At 44.4% G+C, this 24,056-nt stretch overlaps 1 protein-coding gene across 1 annotated transcript in view; it reads right to left on the bottom strand.

The window, feature by feature from the left end:
* LOC149276435 (seipin-like) overlaps positions 1-13,936 on the bottom strand; it is a 63,714-nt gene extending 49,778 nt beyond the window's left edge. Inside the window, exons 1-4 of the mRNA XM_089503659.1 lie at positions 13,725-13,936; positions 8,226-8,307; positions 7,801-7,944; positions 7,570-7,704 (exon numbers count right to left, since the gene is read on the bottom strand). Coding sequence (XP_089359785.1) covers positions 7,570-7,704; positions 7,801-7,944; positions 8,226-8,307; positions 13,725-13,936 — 573 coding nt within the window. The remainder of the gene's footprint in view (positions 1-7,569; positions 7,705-7,800; positions 7,945-8,225; positions 8,308-13,724) is intronic.
* Positions 13,937-24,056: the final 10,120 nt, after the last annotated feature.

Genomic DNA, 24,056 nt, shown 5'->3' with positions numbered 1-24,056 from the left:
GGCCAGGCTGCTTACCGGTGCTTTGGTCGCGAGCAGCTTCTCTTCTACCAGCGGCAGGAGAACAGGAAGCTAGAAGAGTGTCACATAACTCTGCCTCCCCCTCCTTCCTCTGGGGGCGGGGCCAGAGAAGTTGACGCACAACCGGACCCCTGCAGAAGTCTTCGAGTGAGAGATCTGCAGTTCAGGTAAGGGGGTGGGGGAGGGTTTTTGTGATTAATGTGTGAAGTATGTGTGATTAATGGAATGAATGAGTATTTAAATGTTTGTGAATGAGTGTGTGATAGCATGGATGTGTAAGGGGGGTGGTGGTGGTAGAATGGCATAGGGAGGCTGTACTCACACTCCTATCATCCCCAAGTTCCATCATGTACTGGCTGCCTTGGCTTGATAGGAGTGTGATTGCTGTTAGCAGTTATATATATATATACCTCCAGAAATGCCTTTTAACCCCCTATATTCCACTCTGCCCCATGATATGCCTTTTAACCCCCTATATGCCACTCTGGCATATAGGGGGTTAAAAGGCATATCATGGGGCAGAGTGGCATATAGGAGGGTATAAGACATTTCTGGAGGCAGAGTGGCATATAGAGGGTGAAAAGGCACATCATGGGGCAGACTGGCAAATAGGGGGTATAAGGCATTTCTGGGGGCAGAGTGGCAACCCTGGGGTTAGATTTGCATAACTGGGGGGGCAGGTTGGCAAATAAAAGGGTGGAACATGAGACAAAGTTTTAGATATCCCATGTCTGCAGGTTTAAGATGGCTGAACTGGGCAGCTTCCCTCGCAACTCTTTCACGTTCACTAACTGGTTTGAGAAACAAAAACGATACCAGTGATGATTTGACTGTCAAAGTTCTAAAAAAATAATTTTTCACAGGAATGTGGCTTGTGTTGGCCATTTAAAGGCAAATTGTCTGCACTTTGTTAAATCAAACAAGGCCGACTTAGATGCTGAGTTTGCCGTATATGATCGCAGCCAAAAAGCTCTCCTGGACACTGATGACAGACCCATATTTTGGGCTGAGAGATTAAGCCTTTCTTTCGCAGATACAATGAAAAGCAATTAGAAAGGCTCAATTTCCTAAATTGACTAGATACTTCTGTATCCGGTTCTCCCGACAGGAAGGTCTCCCATTCAAGTGCTAACCAAGCCCAACCCTGCTTGGCTTCTGAGATCAGGTGCATACAGGGAGGTATGGCCGTAGGCTCTAATGCCTGTTACCATATGCCTAGAGCTCTAGCCACTGAAGCACTAGACAATGCTACTTGCACTGGAATCCTGAAGATTGGAACATACGCCTACAGGATGTCTTTGCCCTCTTATCCCTCGGGCTTTAAGACCAGACACTACCCCAATAGGGATGGATGTTCTCTTTGAAAGCTGAGCAATCTGAACATTTACCTTTGTTCCAATTTTAAGACAAGACAGGAGGCTTCCTATTTTGCATTACTTCCTTTACTTCTCACCATAGCAGCAAAGAAAGAGTTAATGAACCAAGTGTGAACAACCAATGGAAAACAGTATACAGGTGGTATATAAACCCCTAAAGAGTCCCTTTCTTCCTCTTTCTTTGCTGCTCACCGTAGCTGCAGGTCAGTCCCTTCCAGTTTATATTTATTGCTGGTCTTATTACGCATACTCAATTTTAATTGCATATTTCCTACGTTAATGTATATGTCTTTTGTTGGTGTACATCTTCTGGTGTACGTTCTCCTGTGGTGAGATTTCCGAATCTCACTTATCTCTCCCTTCTGGTCTCGGTTCCCCTTGTCTACTACTTTCTCCTTCAGCACCAAACCCCCCCAGATGTCCCATCCCAGAATGCCTTTATGGGCTGGTTAGAGGCAAAATTTTCAAACTCTGTGGAGTCCTTTTTGTCAAAAAAGTGTCGGCTAATCTGCCTCAGGGACAGCCTCCCTCATCCTCTAAACCCAATCCCCCCCCCCCTCGGAGTCTGACTCTGAGAAATCTGAGGGAGAGGCTTCTGGCTCTAAGCGCCCATGGAAAGGAAGCAGTGTTTCGGCTGGTAAGGGTAAGGCACCCGCCAAGCGCCCTAAACCCTCTGACACCCCCCTACATGACCCACTGTCCATAGTGGAAGAATGGAGAGCAGATTCGTCTAATGAATCAGAGGCATCTGTTAATCTGGCTTCGTCCAGAGACTTTGACTTAACAAACGGGACCCTAGAGAAGGGCTGGAACAGGGGCTTAAGTCAGCCCAAGATAAGCTCCTAGACCTGGTGGGCCCTGCTACCTGATGTGTCTCTTGTGTCTCTTTGTCTTTCTTTCCCTCCTCGGGTTGGGGGCAGAATATCCCGTTTTTTCCTCAGCTCCGTTTTTCTGGTCAAAAATTCCTCAATCTCTCAATTCCTTTGTGGTTTATCGCCACTTCAAAATGGAGGGGATCCATCTATTACGGGACCTTATGGTAGAGGGCGACTGGTTCACCAGACTAGACCTTACAGACGCCTACCTTTCCGTTCCCATTCACCCAGAACACAGACGTTTCCTTCAATTTCGTTGGGGTCAACACATCTGGCAGTTCAAGGCTCTGCCCTTTGGTCTCAGTTCAGCCCCCTGGTGCTTTACCAAGCTCCTGAAACCACTGATGGCCTTGTTCCGATCCAGGGGTATCGGATGCATCGTCTATTTAGACGACATTCTGCTGTTCTCCGACTCCAGAGACACCCTTCGGGTGCAAACGGAGTTTGTGGTACAGACCCTACACTAACCGGGGTTTATTGTCAACACCCTCAAGTCCGAACTTGCTCCGATCCAACGTATCCTTTTCCTGGGGTTCGAAATAGACTCCAGGGAGGCTATGCTTCGTCTCCCAAGGTCCAAGATCGTTTTAATTCGGAAAAAGATCCGGTCTCTCCTCCGCAGGGACTTTTGTTCTCTCTGTCTCCTTGCGCGCGTAGTGGGTCTCCTCTCTTCATCCATCCAGGCGATTTTCCCAGTGCCTCTCCATTACCGCGCTCTGCAGCACCTGAAAGCTTACCAGCTGAGCAGGACTCCGTCTTACGACCAGATGATTTCGCTGACCCCCGAGGTTCACCAGGAGCTCCAGTGGCAGCTCCGCCACATGGAGGCGTGGAACGGTCGGGCGATCTTCGGCTCTCAGCCGGACTTCGTCCTAGAATCAGAGGCCAGTCTGTTAGGGTGGGGCGCAGCATCCGAGTCCGGAGCAACCGGGGGCCGTTGGTCCCCGGAGGAACGTCTCCTCCACATCAACTGCCTCGAGTTGATTGCGGGCTCGTTTGCTATCAAGAGCCTGGCCAAGGATCGCACGGATTGTTGTCTCCTTCTTCATATGGACAACGTCTCGGCGGTCCGATACATCAACCGGTTGGGGGCACGCGGTCCAAGCGCTTAACAGAGTTGACGAAGGACCTCTTCGACTTCTGCCTGGCTCGCAATATCACCTTGCAGGCGGAATACCTCCCGGGAGAAGAGAATCTACTTGCGGACTGGTTAGCCAGGTGTTTCAGTCTTTGCCACCAGAGGGGTCCCTTACATCTCGACTTGTTCGCGTCCAGGACGAACCGTCAGATACAGGACTTCTTCAGCTGGCTCTCGGACCCGGAGGCTCTGGCCACGGATGCCTTCATACAAACATGGCCGAGGTCGGGCGCGTACGCCTTTCCTCCGTTCGCTCTTATCTCGAGGGTGATTCATCACCTACGTCGAGCCGGGGGGACCCTGGTCCTTGTGACTCCCCTTTGGCACTCGCAACCTTGGTTTCCAGCCCTCCTGAGGCTGTCGTTTCGCGATCCGTTATTGCTGCCATCCCTTCCGTCTCTCCTTACGGACTCGGGCGGCCGGGTCCACCCGCTCATCTTGGACGAACGTCTCCTCCTGGTGGCGTGGACGATCTCGGGAGATTCTGCTCGGGCTCGGGCCTATCGGAGACAGCTCAGTCCTTGCTCCGAGAATCTTGGGCTCCAGGTACCCGAAAGTCTTACCGGGCAGCTTGGCGAAGCTGGGCTTCTTGGTGTCTGGGACGGCAAGTGGATCCCTATTCGGCCCCTCTAGAGGCCATTCTTAACTTCTTGGCGGACCTGTTTTTGGCGGGCAAGTCCTACAGGACAGTAAATGTTTTCCGATCGGCCATCTCCTGGGGTCATACGGGTTTTTCCGGTGAACCCGTGGGTAGAGCATCTTTGGTATGTCGCCTTTTGCGGGGTATCCGCTTGTCCCGTCCTCCGGCAGCCCGGTACGAATCCCTGTGGGACGTAGCGGTCGTCTTGGATTTCCTCCAGGCTTGGCCGGATAATGACTCGCTCTCCCTTCGGCAGTTGTCAGCTAAACTTGCCACCCTCTTATGCCTTTTGTCTTTTTGCAGGGTGTCGGATGTTCAGGCTTTTGACGCCAACGCCCTATCCTTTTCCCCCGAAGGGGTTTCCTTTAGCATTTGTCGGAGGACGAAATCCTTGTCCTCTTCCGTCTCCTACCCTTACCTCCTTGACGACCCCAAACTATGCGTCGCCAGGTTCGTCTGTTCTTACCTTTCCCGCTCCTCTTCGATCCGCCCTGCTTCGGAGTCGCAGCTCCTTACTTCCTATGTTAAGCCGTTCAAGGCGGTCTCATGTCCTACGTTAGCTCCTCTCTTTTGCGGGGGCGTGGACCCTTCCTTTGGCGCACATTCGGTGCGAGGGGCCTCGGCGTCCTGCGCCCTTCGGGCCGGTGGGGCCGTGGCGGACATTCTCCGGGCGGCCTTCTATTTTCGCCAGGTGTCGACGGCGGCGATTTCGTTAGTTGCGGGCATTAAAAATGCAAAATAGGAAGCCTTCTGTCTTATTAGTAAATCATTCTAGCCTTGGTGCCTGAATAATTATAATTTTAATAAAGACAGGAGGCGAGTATTTCCCCACCCGGTTTTTTCTCCTTCCCTCCCAGAGTGTGGTGTAGCTGACGGGTGAGTATCCTCCGGTTGGCGTTTTTTGCCTTGTGGCTTTGTTATCTTCCCTACTGTTTTACTGGATTTATTTTCTGCTGCTTTATGCTACTGTCGATTTGAATGCTCACGAATGGAATCTCTCCCTGTCATGTTTTTCTCTTTATTTCAGCTTGATTTCACTGGAGTACCCACGGCTGTGCTGTTTGCCGGTTGAAGAGTGTCGTCGCTCTCTGGTTCTCATACGCGGACTCCGGTTCCTTTTCCGGTTCGGTTCCTGGTTGGAGTTACCTGTTGGTTGTTGGGCTTTCCTTGGTTCCGGTTCACAGCGGATGAAAGAGGAAGAAAGGGACTGTTTAGGGTGTTTATATACCACCTGTATACTGTTTTCTATTGGTTGTTCACACTTGCTTCCTTAACTCTTTCTTTGCTGCTATGGGGAGAAGTAAAGGAAGTAATGCAAAATACTCACCTGCTGTCTTTATTAAAAATTATAATTATTCAGGCACCAAGGCTAGAATAATTTACCAATTTCTCTTCACCTTAAAGCTAAATCCTTAAAATGCTCAGAAAAAAAGGTCTCTCTCGCCCAGATCGATTATTCCCTACGCATCTGATCCTGTAGCTTAGGCAACATGCAAAATCCATTGGATGCTGATGGAGTTTTTAGAAAATTTACAAAGCTCTTGTTGAGGAAGGGAAGTTTGTTCTTCTGAATCCTCACAAAACGAGCCTGAATTAGTAGATTTTTAACACCTGGTATTCCCAGGTGGAAATTAAGCATTAAGGGTGTTATGGGTGTTATGGCCATAGGCTAACTCCCTGGAAATCTCCCCCGAGGACAACAGATTCAGGAACCAACGTGAATGAGATGTATCAAACTTGGGCTCCAAAGCATAAACAGAGATAGACTTGAATGGTAAAAGGGTACGTTCAAGGTTGTCTAGAAGCCAACGCCAAAAACCGCATGTCCTGTTTTCGTTAGCAAAAAGTTAAGCTGAGCAAGGATTGCATAACTCCTTTTTGCAGCTGTCCGGCAAGGGGGTGGCACACTCAGTGCACAACATATATTTGGACTTAAAGGAGCCTTTATCTTTTTAGAAAAAAATGTTACAGGGCAGAGGCTTTTTTAGCCCCTTCAATCACAGGGGTTTTTGGTACCTCAAAGCCCGGCGCAATTTTGCCATTTTTGCACTGTTGGTTCAGCGATTATTCTCTTTTCCTGTGAATAGTGTACCCATGTAAACTATATATTGTTTTTCAAGGAGAGATAGCTTTCTTTTGATACCATAGCTGGATGATTAGCTGAAAATTTAGAATGAGAAATTTAGTAAAAACTAGCGAAAATTTGAAAAAAACAAAACTAATATTTTTAAAATTTTACCTCTGAATCCTCACAAAATTAGGTAAAGTGATGGAAAATCCCCCCCAAGTTTATCAATTCAGGTGTCCTGATTTCAGAAATACCTAATTTATATAGATTTTCCAGACTTTCCCAGCACCAGGGAGCATACTATAAGGTGTACAATTTTGTATAATTTTTATGCCTATGGCTTTGGGGGTTGTGAACGGGGGCAGGAGGGTTTTACTGGCTAGATGTTATGCTCGGGCAATGGGATGTAAGGTTTTTTAAATTTTTTATTATCTTTATATATTTATTTTTTTTCCATGGTTTCTCACTCCCCTCCCCGCGATCCCCCTGCACCGATCACACTGTGATCTCTATGCAGGTCCTCACAGACGTGCATAGAGATCGCAGCGTCTGTGCCTCATCGGAGGACAGGATATCTCCTGCAGGGGATATCCTGTCCTCCGATGAACTTAGGGTTATGTCAGCAGTGACGCAACCCGGAAGGGAACGCCCGATCGGGCAGTTTGAAATGTAACAGCTTTCCGGCTTTCATGCCGGAAGCTGTTACATCAGCCTGATCTCCCGTGCAGCGGCAGGACGCTGCAAGAAGGGCTGGACGTACCGGGACGTCCATAGTGGACCGAAGGGGTTAAGGTTAAGATAAATGAATCTTGCCTTAAAACGCCTCAATCCGTGTGGGGGGTTGGTGCCATGGATATCCATAACTGACAAGCCCCACTGCTGTCAGACTGGACTGCACAGCTGAAATAACGTTTAAATTTTGTGCCCGGAAGATCGGATCCGTGCATGCTCTGTAACACGATCAGATCTTCGGCGGAAGGCAACGCCTCCCGGGTGTGCGTTTCACCGCTGTGCTTATGCTCCTTCCCTTGCCGGCTTGAAGAGAGAGAACTCTCATTCTGTTCCGTAACATCCGCCGATGCGGATGTTCCTACCTCATGCTGCTCACCACCCGGGGAGCAATGGGAGGAGGGATCCCCCTGGACACAACCCGTGTGCCCCCACCAAACTACACGTCCGTCCCTGACAAGGAAGAACTGGCTGTGTTTGGTCCGGTGCGCTCTTATGGGTGAGGAGGTGGAGGAGGAGGAGGAAGAAGAGTTAGGGAAGGGGGAGTGTTTTAACTCTTTGTATTTCAGATCCTTGTCCCTAAGGAAGAACAACATCCATCTGTACTGCCACTATATGCCAGGAAAAAGTAATCTATATATTTGCAAGCACATGAAACTAAAATGATTTAAATTTAGTAATTACTAGCTAAAAAAAGTTAAAAAAAACATAAAAAAAAAACTGACCGAGTCTTCTCGATATTCTGAGTACAGTTCCACCTCAAGAAACTGCTGCTGTTCAGATAATCCGAGAAGCAGAAAAGGCAGGGACGTAAAGGTCTCCAATGTTTGCAGGAGAGGAGATTTATAGTGGAGGATTGCCTGGTGAGACAGGGAAATTGTAAATGGGAAAAATGAAAACAAGTAAAACAATAAAAATAAATAAATGACATGTAATAGTGGTAAACCGTCACTCACTGATCGAGCTGTGTAGGAAATCTGTTGCCCTCCTCGAGTGTAGCAGGACATTGAAACCATGAACATCCCGACATCACGATTAACTGATGATTCTGGGAGTCTAAGCTCTATTGATATGCGGTATGGCTGTCCATGTATTAGTACCTGCAAACACAAAGTGGAGGAGACTGAACATGTTTGAGGGTGTAATAGTACATCCCATAGCACAACAAAATTGTTAATAAACATAGAGAACCAAACAACTAAATCTGTAATCTACATAGATTGCAGATAGAACGCATATGTCCAGTTTAACAGGTTTTATTGGACTAAACTGATAAATACTTTTGATCTAGTCAACTCTGCTTTTCACCAGATACACTTTCAATAGCAGGTATAGTTCAAATATTAAATTCAAGAGATCCCATCATATATTTACTTCTTACCCGATCACGATTATTTCTGAGTAGAGACACATTGGCTGTGGGGAATGAGCAAAGTATTCCAGCTGGGGAGTCACAAGAGGAGCTAAAATACATTAAAAGCGGCAACATTAAAACCTGTACAGGACCATCATCTAAACTGTTAGTATATCTCGCTTAAACAATTATAGTGTATATATGGGTGCTCGTGCATCATAGTCACTGCCAGTAACACATCCCTTCCAACTAATTTAGGGTATTATCAAAAATGTACAGTAAAGACCAATGTTAGTTAAAGGAAAAATAAGCGCAATGTCGGTGTAAATGACAGTGTGTTAGTTTCCCTAGGCATTTGGTTTACGGATTAAGAACAATATAATACAATCGACAGTTGTGTCTATTTAGTAACTGCAGCAATTCACATAAAAGGTGTCTGATGGTGTCCTGAATTGTTAAATTATAATACTATGTAACATTAAACATGTTTTTAACTATATGCTGAATATTTTTAGTCAATTTAGTACCAAACAATGTGGCAAGTAGTATATATACACTGGTATTTTTTTCCCCTTTCACTTGAAGCAAAAGAGAACTTACAGAAAAAATATGTCATGGGTGTTTCTTAGTTTCTACCAGTGCGATTTTCAGGCACTAGATCTAGTGGTTGCTACAGTTGTGTTTCCTTTCCAATATATTATGTTATGTTTACGTTTACCATTTAACCCCTTCAATCCCAGGGGTTTTTGGTACAAGTCCCAGAGCAATTTTGCCATTTTCGCGGTATGTCGGTTTAGCGATTATTCTCCTTTCCTGTGAATAGTGTACCCATGTAAACTGTATATTGTATTTTCAAGGAGAGATAGAGCTTTCTTTTGACACCATAGTTGGATGATTAGCTGAAAATTTAGAATGAGAAATTTAGTAAAAACTAGCCACAATTAGAAAAAAAAGGGGAGGAGTGAGTGGAGAAGCCGCCTCCCCTAGGCCGGTCTTCAGGGCCACGACGGGGTAGGTGCAAGATCTTGATCTCCCCAACTAGCCCTGGTCAGCGGGCGCCCGATGAGCAAGGCTGGTTGGGGAGATTACAACCTCCCTCTAACTAGCCCAGCACTAGGGAGCTCGAGGTCTGGCACTTCAGACCTCGGCTTCCGTGCTCTCTAATTACTACGCGCCGGCTATTGATGCCGAGTGCGGGGATGACGTCATGTCCCGGCGCTCGGCATCAATTGCCGGCGCGTAGTGATGAGGGAGCAGTAAAGCAGAGGTCTGAAATGACAGACCTCACGCTCCACAACTGGATGGAAGACAGAAGATGAGAAAGGTAAGAGATGGGGAGAAAGGGGTGTAAGTGCAGTGTATGTATATATGTTGGTGTGAGATGGTCAGTGTATGTGTATGGTCAGGTGTGTGTATGTGTATGTGTGTAAAAGAAGGGGTGTGTGGTGAGGGCAGTGTATAAATATGTATGTATGGACAGGTGTATGTTAGTATGTGTAGATATATATCTACACATACTAACATACGCCTGTCCATACATACACATTTATACACTGCCCTCGCCACACACCCCTGCTTTTACACACAAACACGTGTGTGTGTGTATAAAGGCAGTGTATGTATGTATATGTCTGTGTATATGTGTGTTTGTAAGCTGGTGTGTACTTATGTTAGGGAGAGCTGACCCACCCAATCCAAGCAGGCTTTGTATACAACAACCAGCCAATCACCGGTAAGGTACAGCGCTTGCCGGGATTGGCTGGTTGTTGTATACTGGGTAGAGGGGTAGTCCTTTACGGCGAGTATAGCCCAAACTCTATATTTTAACTGCAAAAGTTGGGGGTCGTCTTATACGCCGGAATATACGGTATATATTTAATTTTTTTATATTTTTACACAAAAATGGTTAGAGGTCCTCTTAGGGACCTCCTGAACATGCCAGTGATGTCACAACGACATCACAGCTTATATTATTATTTTAATGATTTTTTTAAATGAATGAGCTTTTTTTTTTTCTCCTTTTCTGTTTGAGGATGGGAGGGGGGGGTGAGGGACATGGTTTCTCACTCCCCTCCCCGTGATCCCCCTACACCGAAAACACTGATCTCTATGCAGGTCCTCACAGACATGCATAAAAGATCGCAGCGTCTGTGTCTCATCGGAGGACAGGATATCCCCTACAGGGGATATCCTGTCCTCCGATGAACTTCTGGGTTACCTCAGCAGTAACGCAACCTGGAAGGGAAATGTAACAGCTTTCCGGCTTTCATGCCGGGAGCTGTTACATCAGATCAGACAGCAGAAAGCCGGCAATGCCGGCTTCTGCTGTCAGTGGGGAGTCCAGGCTGTCAAACGACAAGAAGGGCTGGACGTACCGGTACGTCCATAGGGTATTGAAGGGGTTAAAATTCAAAGTGAGTAAACAGGAAGAAAAAATCTAAACAGATCTTTGATGTGACTACCCCTTGCCTTCAAAAGCGAATCAATTCTTCTAGGTACACTTGAAGACAGTTTTTCTTTTAAAGGAACTTGGCAGGTAGGTAATTCCAAACATCTTGGAGAACCACAGTTGAAGAACCAAGTTCTTCTGTGGATCTTCTCTCTCTTTATCTAAACAGACTCAATGATGTTGACAGCAGTGCTCTGTATGGGTCACACCATCATTAACGACTTTGGCTGTATGTCTGGAGTTGTTGTCATGATGCAGAATACATTTGGGGCTAATTGGATGGTGGTGATGGATAAGTATCTGCCTGTAATTTTCAGCATTAAGGAAACCATTAATCCAGACCAAATCCCCAACTCCATTTGCAGAAAAGCAGCCCCTAACACACTTCACTGTTGCCTGCAAACACCTTTCGGCACACACACACTGCCTTCTGCTACAGAGAAATATTTAAATTTTTGAAAGTAAGCAAGCATGCTATGCCTGTTCCTCACTCAGTTTTATTGGCTTATGTTAAGTGATTGTATTTCAACATACATTTTACATTGATGATCATTAGCACCTGTTTGGTATAATTGTTTAATCAGGCACCTAACAATACACCTACAAAACCCCTGTGTGAGTGTACCTAGAATAACTGATGCTGCTTTAAAGCCAAGGATAGTCAGACCAAATATGGATTTGATTTAGATTCTTCTTCTGTTCACTCACTTTGCATTTTGTGAAATAATAACCTATTAACATGTCTATTTTGAAAGCATTCTTACTTTACAGCATTTCTATCCACACCTGCTTAAAACCTTTGCATAGTATTGTGGTAGTTTGCATACATTTGCATAAGAACTGTTTACATTACTATATTCCACACTATGTTTCATGTGATTGAGTCGGTGGGGTGTTGTGTCACCAAGTGGCTTATATAGCAGATGATCACGGGTAGACAAGTGAAATAAAAAAAGAATAGAAATAAATTATATAGTTACTATATACAAAGAAAACACATTCTTTACAATCATAAGACAATAAAAAAGGATTTAACCCCTTCAGGACCGGGACGTACCTGGTACTTCCTGGCCATAGGTCACCGGTAGACCAGGACGTACCAGGTACGTCATCCCCAAAAAACGTCCCCACATCGCCACAATCGTGGTGATGGCGGGGGCGCTGCTGCTGCTGTCTGCCCAGAAGTCTGGGCAAACCAGCACAGCCACTCTAAGCCCGCCCAAAGCCTACGATCACTCCCACGGAGTGATTCTGTAGGCTGAAACCGCGATTGCAGAAAAACCTGCGATTGCGGCATTGAAGGGGTTAATTCCCGTTTTAGATGGGGCTCTGCTGCTGGTGGTGTGCCTGGAAGCCCAGGCACACCAGCAACAGCAAAAACGAGCCCCCACAAGGCCTTTGAACAGTCCTGTAGGACTGATCAGAGAGACTCCTCCCCTGCAATCTCCAGTCTATGGGAGACAGAGGCAGCTTCAGAGACAGGGTTCTTTGGTCTCCACATGAGTGTGGAGACCAGCCCCCACCCCCTCCCTTGCTCAATTAACCCCTACCCCCATCTTGCTCAATTAACCCCTTCAATGCTGCGATTGTGTATGACCCCCATCGCAGCATTGCAGGGGTTAATATCAGTCCCCACAAGCTTGTGGGGACTAAATATCAGTCAATGCTGTGCTTCAATGGAGAGGGGTCATCAGCGGCCTAAACCTGTCACATGTTCCATATGCCCTCATAGCTTCCTCAAAAAATGAATGATCCATGCATGTGAGGCCTTGCTGGAACCGGGGGATGTTGGTGAACAAAATGTGGTGTTGTCTTCCACTGTTGCACATATGCTGCGCAAGAAATAAATTGCAACATTAAAATGTATGCGTTAAAAACGCAATAAATTTTCCATGAGCTTTGGCAGACATCGATGAAGAAATGGCTGCCTGAAAACTGTCAAAATTACCCTAGTTGAACACCTTGACTTGTCTGCTGTTCATAAATATATACTTTTATGGGGTAATTTACAGCGGGGGGGCTTCCAAAATCTCCCAAATGGGATATGGGCCAAGTAAACCAATTTCTGAAAATTCCAAATTTGAAAACTAAAATGCGCATGTTCCAGTTTTGCCATCATAGCTTCCTCAAAAAAATGCATGAACCATGCATGTGAGGCCTTGTTGGAACTTGCAAAAAAACAAAATTTGGCAGCAATTGGCGATAAAATCCCTGTTTGAAAAGTGTCAAAATGACCTTAGTTGTTCACCTTGACTTATGTACTATTCATAAACAAATAATTTTGGGGGGATAATCAGTATCTGTGACAACTATTGCAGTTATTAGACTACCATGCTAAATTTGAAAAAAAAAAATAATTTTACAAACGTGATGCATGCCTTGCAATATTTGCCCTATACTGGTCAAAATAGATGAAAATCCTGGCCATGTTGGGTTGTTTCCAAATCAGGACAAGTTAATGAATATATTTTGGATAATATTTTCCCATTGGTTCAATGTGTGTACAATTTGTATGTATACAAAACTGTAAAAAAATGCTTTTTCCAGTTTATTTCAAACAAAACAATGTACTACCCAGCTTAATATTCAAATGAAAGCCCTACTTGTGCTGAAAAAAACAATATATGATTTGTGTGGGTGTACTAATTGATAAGAGAGAAATTACAGTTGAAGAAAGACATAGCAAAAACACAAAAACGTCTCCGGTCCTTTAGCGACCTTAGTATCAAAATCCCGGTCCTGAAGGGGTTAAATATATACAGCATGCCTATTTTATATTAGTGTTCTGGTTACAAATATGTTATATATCACTGACAGGCATATCACCTTAACAAATAATTTGTAGGAAAGATGAGTATCTCAACCTTAATGAGCTTCTCCTTGAAGAAAGGGTCAGATTTTCCCTGAATAAAACATACCAATATTGATATCTATTATGCACACGGTACCTATATTTTAAGTAAAGGCTCTAAAAATGCATGGTGAAATGGAGCAGAAATATTCACTCCCCTGCAAACTACTGTGTTAGGGATGCACCTGATAACATATTTTGGGGAGCTGTGTAAACAGAGACATACCTGTACTGGTAATGCACAGGGCTGGAGTATCTCACTGTCGGCATATACGAGTAGTAGAAGCTGCCATACAGAAATACGGACACCCAAAGGAGCAACAGTACAGCACATATCAAAATCCCAACCTGAAGTACCAGTCTGCGTGTCCTTAGAAACATCAGTATGCACACATCTTCCAGCCAGAGGAGAGCAGGAGGGGACACACTAAGTGACATGACAACACTATGTGGAGATGGTAGGGCACACAAGGACAAAATATTGGGCTAGAGTATATAAGATCGTGTTGCCACCTAGTAAATCCTTGTGCCCTATTAAGTATTTGTAATGCACAGGTGATACTTGTTCATGTAAGAGAATATGCAATTAATACTGAACATAACTGGATACATCCGAGTTAATGAATAGGATCATATGTGTATAATTTGTATTTGACTGAACGCAGGCTGGCGTATGAATGTATGCTTAGTAGATTCTAAGAGGGTGTGCAGGTTACATTATGAAAAAGTCTTGGCCAACTCGACTGGGTGAGAAGATGAGGATGCAGTTATCAAGGAAGCCAGAGTTAAGGCAATCTGTCAGGAAACAAAGTAGGTTAATTACTACCAAACAGACAGAACACAAGTACATAACAACGAATGCAATTTGGTCCATGTTATCACGGGAAACAAAATTGATCCATATATCAATTACATAATTACAAATATTTTATATTACACACACATTTTATGATATTTGTGCAGTAATATCTTAACTACTTACTTTCTTATAGCTAAAACTTATTGTACTACCTTTGTAAGTATATAAATTACCTGTTAGTCTATCCATAGTCTCAAAGTAGCATGCTTATATGCAATATTTTAAATGCTTTACAGATAAATAATTGTACACGGGAGAGTGTGCTATTGGAAAGGCAAGATTTATTAAAGCTGCAACAGCTGGAGGACAAAAACATTGTAAGAGAGTAATTGGGATAACTATGCTGAGTGGTGGCCATACCGTAATGGGAAGGCCTTTGTGTATAAAAAGAGTAGACTGGATCAATAAATGAGATGCTGCAATAATTACATGTGGAGGACAGCAAGGTTGTTTTCCTCTGTAAAAAGTGGCCAAGCTGGCCCTACATAATGCATTGTTCAGTCCATAAGGCCGCTTTAAAACATTCACCAATTTTAAATGTTTTACGCAACACCATTCAAACTATCCTTGAAGCATTTCTTGTGCATTATGACGATGGCCTCTCTAAATGCAGAGATGCGAGATGTAACTGCAACACAATTGACAACTTGCTCTTTAGCGAATAAACGCTAGCCTACATTCTATTTTGACTGCATTAAAGTATCGCTGCTGTCAATAAAAGATTTCTTTCAATCCTCAAAGAGGGGATACATTAAACATAACAGGGTAAAAATGAAGGAACAGCATCACATACCTACTGACTTATGAATATGACCTCAACAAGTAAACCAAGCAAGAGGAAACTCAAAATGCTAAAATTATAGGACAAGGGTGTCCAACCTGCGGCCCTCCAGCTGCTGGAGGGCTACATTTCCCATACTCCTCAGCCAGCCCTTAGCTGAAAGAGCATTATGGGAGATCTAGTCCTGCTGCAGCTGGAGGGCCGCAGGTTGGACACCCCTGTTATAGGACTATCCTAGACAAAGCTTTAGCCAACACATTGTTTCAAAAATAATCTTTTCGAATAATTGTTTAGGTCTGTGAAAATGACAAAGATTTGAGTTCCCTCTTGTTTTAGTACAGAAAAGCTATGATTTATGGTTCATCAGCAAAATTCCACCGGCATCTTATGAGACATAGTACTGATCCATCACTAGGTCTGTGCTGTGGTTCACTCAAATCCCCCCACATTGTTCAAATAGACCAGAGGTCTAAAAAGAAACTGCAAACTGACACAAAGCTGGTGTCTGCAAATTTGTGAAATCATAATACAAGAAAAGAAGCCCACTATATCAGCAGAATCTCACATTCCCTGCTACATACTATATATATTTTTATGTTTCTAATTTTAACAAACTGCTGTTTCACATGCTTTTTTCTCTCTGCTACATAAAGATTTCTCAATTCAAAAACCTGAACACATACACAACAGCAACCTTACTTTTAAATTTTACATTGCATTATTTTTGTACACAATTACAGCAGTCGCTTAGTATTTAAGTGCTATAAGTGGATTTCAGAAATGTACTTTAGTACACTGGTGTTTATTCTTATTGTCAAATTGTTCAGTTATATCGTGACTATGTACAATCAAAGCAATGTAATGTAATATTGAATTAAAACGCACCAATTAAGTACATACTTTCAGTGCGAACTCATAGATTAAATAATTTGACTTTTAGCTTTCTGATGAAACGGTTTCTTTTCGGCCTAACACAGATAAAGGACCATAACACGACCACTGAAAAAAAGAAACCATTCGTTGTAAGATGCATATTCCCATAATTGCGATGTCTTCTCTTTTCCCTAGACCAAAGGAGACACAACCTCAAACCTAAAAGCAGCAAATCCTGACCCCTTTTTTACTCTGGAGCCACAATTAATTTTATTGTTTCTTAGCATCACGTCAAGCATGACATTCACATCCTCTCAAATCATCGGCCATCTAGAGCTACAGACTAAATTTCCTCTCAACCATTCAAGTGCCCACCTTCCCAAAGCACCAGATATCTTACTTACTAATTACCTCAGACGCATGACCACCGCTTCCAACCCACAACGTACGCCATAAAACTCTCATGCGTATAGCAGATGACCCGCCTATCATAGCGCGCCTCTTACAAGCCGTAATAGCCAAAATAATTCATAGCTTCATTCTTATTGGTTATTTAACACAACTCTGAGGTAAATAGGTCGTTTTCGTACGAAAGGCTGGGTTTCGAAAAAAAAATCTAACAAAAGTGCAAATGTCTGTTTGTAAACCATACTCCGATTGTACATATATGTCTTTTGTCAGCTAATTTTACTTTGTGTCATTTTATAAGGCAAAATTCTGAGATGAGAATGCGCTTGCGTTCAGGACCGTATCAAAAGGGTCGTGTAGTAAACATTTTCGGTGAATATGTGAAACTACTGGTGTGGAATGGGCTACACCCGACACACGTGCACACCTATACGTTAAGGTTTTGGAATCCATAGCTTTTGTAGCAATAAGTGCGCAGTTTGAGTATTGTGTTTGAAATTAATAAATATACTTTACATTTCGGAAGTTACCTATTGGTTTATATATGGGAATATACTGAAAATAAGTGTTTTCTTGTAAAATCTTTAAAATTTACAAAACACCTCTAATGAATTATAGCAGGGGCGTCCAACATGCGGCCCGCGTGAGATCGGCAGCCAGGATCACAAGAGCCCTGCTGCTTACTTGTGGGAGGGTCTATTCTCTGCTCCAGTCCTGCTTCCTCTGTGGGGAGAACGAGGGAGGCCCCACCCCCTGCTGAAGTCTGTGATCGGCATTGAGAGAGCTGTAGTGCAGGTAAGGGGGTGGGGGAGTGTGTTTGAATGAGTATGCCTGATTGAGGGAATAATTCTGTGAATGAATGAATTTATGTGTGTGTGATAGCATGGATGTGTAAGTGTTGGAACCTAGGCATGATGGGACTGTGATTGCTGTTAACAATCCCACTCCTATCATGCCAAGTCAGCCAGTATATGGTGAAACCTGGCTAGCTGCCCCCTTGTGTATTGATGCTGCCAGCAGTATGGGGTCTGCACTTACAGCCACCCTGTACCAGCATGTACTGGCTGACTTGGGATGATAGGAGTGTGATTGCTAACAGCTAACAGCAATCACAGTCCCATCATGCGTAGGTTCCAGCATTTACTGGTTGGCTGGGTATAAATAGGATGTGTTTGCTGTTAGCTATGACACTCCTATCATGCCAAGTCAGCCAGTACATGCTGAAACCTGGCTAGCTGTCCCCCTTGTGTATTGATGCTGCCAGCAGTATGGGGTCTGCACTTACAGCCACCCTGTTCCAGCATGTACTGGCTGACTTGGGATGATAGGAGTGTGATTGCTAACAGCAGTCTGCTAACAGCAATCACAGTCCCATCATGCCTAGGTTCCAGCATTTACTGGTTGCCTGGGTATAAAAAGAGTGTGTTTGCTGTTAGCAATCAGACTCCTATCATGCCAAGTCATATTGTTGATTTTTTTTTTGTCCAATTGTGGTGTGTTACTTTTAATAAAAGCATGGTTACGTACTAAAATTGGACAAAAAATACAATGCCCAGCCAACCAGTACATGCTGGAATCTGGATATGCCTGAGATTGCTGTTAATCATAATATATAATTTTTGGTACAATTTTGGTGTGTAACTTACTTTTATTAAAAGTGTGTGGGGGGTCATTTTCAGTTTCGGCTAAGTGAACCCTGAATTTTCGGTTTTGGTCCAGAATTTTCATTTTAGTGCATCGCTAAAATAAATAGAACTATTTTATTTTTACTTATACAGAATCCTGCATTTGTAGTCACAAAACTTTCTAGGCCCAGAAATCAGTGAGAGGAGAAGTAAAGGTTTTGTGTCATTTAATTTATTTTAATCTGCATATTTTATTAAAGGCCATATTTTCTCACAGTGAAAAATGAGTGCGGCCTGCGCACGTATACAATTCTGATGAAGTGGCCCACTGCAGAAAAAACTTGGACGCCCCTGAATTATAGTAAAGCTATGGCTTCCGTGATAATATAGTATGGTCATGTTTAGCCAGCTTTTTTGCAAGATCATCTAATTTTTTAGATTTTTTTTAAGTATAATTAACCCCTTCACATACCTCCCAAAACGTGAGGACACTTTTTTTAAATTGCTCACGCAGAACTCACCAATACAAGCAATTGTCATGCGTATTAAAAATAACCAACACATTGTACTGAATTCCCATGAGGCTCAGCCAGACATACTACTTCCATGATGCTGGCTGAGCGTCATGGGAAGTGCAGTTAATGATAGATAAAGCTGCACATGTTAGCTGTGAACCACAATTCCCATAATGCTCAGCCAGCCAGGTGTCCACCATGACTAGGCATCATGGGAGTGACATCTGTCACATCATCTGCTGTTAACTACAGTTCACATGAGGCTCAGTCAGATATACTGCTTCCATGATGCTGGCTGAGCATCATGGGAAGTGCAGTCAACAGTAAAGCTGCAGATGCTAGCTGTAAACTACAATTCCCATGATTCTCAGCTAGCCAGGTGGCCACCATAATGCACCATCATTGCAAGTGTAGTCATCAGCAGCAGGGATGTTTTTTATTAAAAAAGGCTAATGTTAGCCTCCCTCCCAGGACCTTTACACACACCTACCCAGGGCCGGCCCAAGGCAAAATGCCGCCGTCCCCCCCCCCCTTATCTACCCTTCCTTTCCCTCCCGCCCCCCCTTATCTACCCTTCCTCTCCCTCTGCCCCCCCCCCCCCCCTTGTACTCACCTTTCAGCAGTCCTGCGGCGAGTCTCCTGGGTTCGGTCTCGGAGGAGAGAGAGAGGGGCGCCGAGCGGGTACTGACAGCTTGGTAAGCTTGGTAAGCGAAAACCACTCGGCGCCCCTTCAAAAGTGCCGCCTGGAGTGGTTGCCCCACTCGGCTCCATTGTCGGGCCGGCCCTGCACCTACCCATAAATGCACATATACACATACACTGCCCTTACACACGACTGCCCATACCCACACACATACACATACAGTGCCCTTACACACACATATACACGTACACTGGCCATAAACACACACACATATACACTGCCCTTACACCCCTTTCTCCCCATCTCTTACCTCTTCCTCCATCCATCATTCATCCTGTGGTCATCCACTATCTGGATGATTTTCTTTTGATCGCGCCTCCTGAACGTCTGCCCCAGGACCTCCACAGACTCATGTCCGTATTTCAGGATATTAATATCCCGTTAGCCTCTCATAAGGTGGAGGGACCAGATAGGATAATTACATTCCTAGGGATTACGTTGGACATGTCCCGCATGTTAGCTAGTCTCCCGCTTGACAAATTAGACCATATTAGGCAGACGATCCATGGCCTAGTCTTCTCAGCTGCCTGGTCCAGGAAAGAACTCCAAGCGTTGCTGGGCATGCTTAATTTTGCCATGAGAATTATTCCTCAAGGCAGGTCCTTCATATCCACGCTTTTGTTTTTGCTACCCTTAGCGCCCGTTGATAGCTCTATCATTACTATCATGTAGCAGCACAGGCAGATCTTGTTATGTGGGATTTATTTTTACGTAACTGGAACGGTGTGTCTTTGTTCATCCCTCAGCCGTCCCATGATTCGCCTCATGTCCTTTCTGATGCCGCAGCCCCACCTGGCTTTGCGGCTATCTTTGATAATCACTGGATGGCAGGCCCTTGGACTTCTGAGATTCTTCAGATACATGCTTTCTCTGACACTTCGGCTCTGTTCGAAGTATACCCTATAGTCGCCGCTGCTTTTGTATGGGGTCATTTATGGTCAGGTAGGACGGTCATTTTTTATACAGACAATCAGGCAACGGCTCTTATTCTCAATAAAGGTCGGTCTAAGTCACTGTCGGTCATGTCTTTTTTTGCGTAGGCTTGCAGACCCCTTACCCACGCTTGCACCGCACTTCTCCCAGCTCACCATGGATTGAAAGTGTATGTGGACAACGCCCTTTGCCCTTATCGACAGCTCCCTGTCCCATAATACTAGAAAGGCTTATACCACGGCCTGGAATACCTTTGCTAGATTCCAGGATTTATATCCTGGCCAGGACTCTAGTGACACACGGTATTTACTAGCCTTCATATCTTATTTTCACACGGACCTTAACCTGTCCTATAGTACCATTAGACTATATCTGGCGGGGATACAGCACTTTAGGTCTATAGCCGACCCCGACATTTCTTCGGTGTTTGCTTCTAGGCCAATCAAAGCGGCGCTCACTGGGTTGCAGAAAATACAACGCCCATCGCGCATGAGGTTGCCTATTTCTGGTACCCTGGTTCAAGGAATGGCTTCCTTGCTCGGCAGTTCTCCGTTTGGGGTACTGCAGAGCTTGGTGCTCAGGGCTGCCATATTTTTGGCCTTTTATGGTTTCCTGCGGCCCAGCGAGTTTTCTTACTCGGCAGTCAGTCCCTCGTGCTGCGGAAAAACAATTTAACCAGAGAGCTGCAGGGTTACCACTTGCATTTGCGACGTTGCAAGACACATCAGACAGGACCGGGCGTGTTCATTAAGATTTTTGCTACACAGAATCAATGGTGTTCAATGGCAATTCTGGACCTACTGTTATCCGGACACACCACCAGATAATCCTCTGCTTCCTTTCCCGATTAGACCCCTTACCACCATACAGTTTATTACGCATGTACGTATCCTATTGGCTAATTTAGGTCGCGACGCTAAGAGTTTCTCAGCTCACTCCTTCCGTATAGGCGCAGCTTCAGCTGCTTCTAAGAATGGGGTGCCTGCCCACGTCATCAAGCATCTTGTTAGATGGAACTCTAGGTGTTATGCTAGGTACATCCCAGATCCGCAGGTGGAAATGGGTATCGCTTTTTCTAAACTTGTTGACTGATCACCTTGTTGCAGTTTTGGAATAAATATTTGCAATGCTTACCTTTTGGCCTCCTTTTTGGCTTACCGTCCATCAAGATCACGGCACACCTCAGATCTTGTAGGTAGGCGTTTCGTCAGTCTCACTATTCTCGTTCATCACACTAATGTCCCAGACTCCGTATACAAATATCTGTATATATGCATTACAAAAATAGGCAGAGTCACTTAGGTGCAAGCAAAGGTAAAATATTTAATACACACAAAAATGGATAATACATATAAAAAGTAGATAATAAGAATAATACAAAATAAGTCTTACAAAACCTTTGAGAAGAATTTAGTTCATGACATCTGTCCTATGCATTCCTGAGGATGGAGGGAGGGAGAGTTTAAGACGTGAAGAGTCCGTGGATGGTAAGTGCATCTCCTCTAACCTTTCCTCCCTAACCTCTCCTCCATGCCATACAAATGCCTTGCTTATATGCCGTTTGGATAACTATTTCAATCTATTGGTCTTCACCTGATTGGGTGTTGAAACATGCTTACTAATGTCTTTACACATCCAAACCCTATTTTAGGCTGTCACTGTTAAGCATATTGTAATGCCCTTTTACAGTCGCAATTGTACCATGCATTAACAAGATACAATCCTATCTATAGAATGTCTGTTCAGCAAGTCCTTAATTCCATACTTAAGGTCAAGGAAACCCTTTTCCCTATCATTCAAGACTATTAATATATCCCAGTGATCATTTATTTATGACCAATGATTACATATTTTTGACTATTGCCTATACCAATGATTACATATGGTCCTTTTATATTATTGGGGTTAGCAGAGATGTTAAGTGTATTAGACTCTTTTACAGCAACAGCAACTCAAATAACCACTTGTTACAACCAAGGTATGCAGAAGACACACCGGGTGCCACTTCTGTTAGCAAAGAACAGGAAACTGTTTACCAAAATTAGAAAATGAAAGCCTGGCAGAAAATTCTCTGGTCTAGATTCCAGCTGCGACATTCAGATGGCAGGGATCCATCCTGTCTTGTATCAATGGTTCAGGCTGCTGGTGGTGGTGTAATGGTGTGGGGGACATTTTCTTGGCACACTTTAGGCCCTTTAATACCAATTGAGCATTGTTTAAACGCAGCCTATCTGAGTATTGTTACTGACCATGTCCATCCCTTTATGACCACAGTGTACCTATCTTCTGATGGCTACTTCCAGCAGGATAATGGTTTCTTGTCAATTCTCCATTTATTGAGACATGCACAACGGTAAAACACATAGATGACAAGTTCTTGATGTATAATGTGCAATGAGTTGTACAATACAGATAAAAGCGGCAAAAGCGATCCATGGTGTCAAACAGTAGAATAGACAAAGTCGGGTACATAAGAGGATCATGTTATTACCGCATTACCGCGTGAACGCCATTATCGGCGGAAAAGGCATAATGGAAAGTCCGGAGAATACAATGTTGTGACATATAGTATTACAGTGTATGAAACGAGAACCAAGTAACAACAAAACGGAAAACCGTGTATCTCACTGCACAATAAAGCCATCAAAAAGTTGTGTAATGCAGCAGAACTAAAAGTAGAAGCTCAGTCACACAATATATTTAGTGGTCAGTATTAGAGGCGGGTGTAGCCGCCGGGGTAACCCTGCTCGTTAATGCTTGGGGAGACCGCCCGTAGCCGACATCTAATAGGCAGGTCGAAGTCATGAAAGACAACGAAGGGAGCCATTTGAGGCCATTCTTATATTCACGCCCTTGAGACGCGGCCACAAGATCCTCCATTTGGTAAATAAAATTGACCCTGGAGATCCAGGTGTCAATTGGCGGCGCTCCCGGTCTTTTCCAGAACCGTGACATAATCGACTTGGCTGCCTGACTCAAGTGGATAGTTAAGGACCTCTTGTAGGTTCCAAAAGAGACATGTGTATGGAGAATAGACTCAGGTGAAGCAACAAAGTCAGGGTCAGACACATCTATAATTACCCTGGTCACAGCCTCCCAGAACATGCGAATATCTTTACCTTCCCACCACAAGTGGAGAAAGGAGCCAGCTGCCTCGCCGCACCTCCAGCATGTGGGCAGACCTGTGGTAAGTAGTGGTGCAACTCCAGGGGTACCTTATACCATCGGGATAGTAACTTAAAGGCGCATTCCTGGATTCTAGTGGAAATTACACTTTTGTGAGTGAGTAACAACATTTTATCCTATTCATCATCAGCAAACTGGGTAGAGAGATTTTTCTTCCAGAGACTGAGATAGAACGGCTTTGAGGTACAATAGGCATCAATTACAAGTGCATATATATAAGAGAGCAGATGGGGCGGTTCATTAGGTAAAATACACAACTGCTCGAAATCAGACAGCTCCCTGGTGAGTTGGGCATTAGGAAGAAGAGAGGAGATGTAGTGTTTTAGTTGGTGGTGCAAGAATACCGTCTGAAAGGGGGGGGGGCTGCCTGGTCAAATCAGTAAGGGGTTTAAACTCAGTGCCCTGGAGAAGGTGACATGTTTCGTTGTCAGGCATGTTAAAAGGTCTGGTATGTCCCTTTGTAAGTCGATGGGGAGGGCTGGGTTATGTGTGAGGGGAAGCAGAGGGCTCGGAGAAGTCGTGAGAAGGCGATGACAAGAGAGGCGACCCAAGACTCGTAGCGTGGCCGAGATCGTGGGGTGTTTATGTACTAATAATCGTGGTAACCATGGAACTGCCGAAACATGGTGCACCAGGAACGAGTTTTCTAGAGGTATCCATAGCTTTGGAACCTCC

This window comes from Sceloporus occidentalis, unplaced genomic scaffold (genome assembly GCF_023333645.1).
Source record: "Sceloporus occidentalis isolate IW3139 unplaced genomic scaffold, rSceOcc1.0.p SCAF_239, whole genome shotgun sequence".
In the NCBI taxonomy this organism is placed as follows: domain Eukaryota; kingdom Metazoa; phylum Chordata; class Lepidosauria; order Squamata; family Phrynosomatidae; genus Sceloporus; species Sceloporus occidentalis.
Note: the sequence above shows the minus strand (reverse complement) of the source record. Positions and strands in the feature narration are given on the sequence as shown.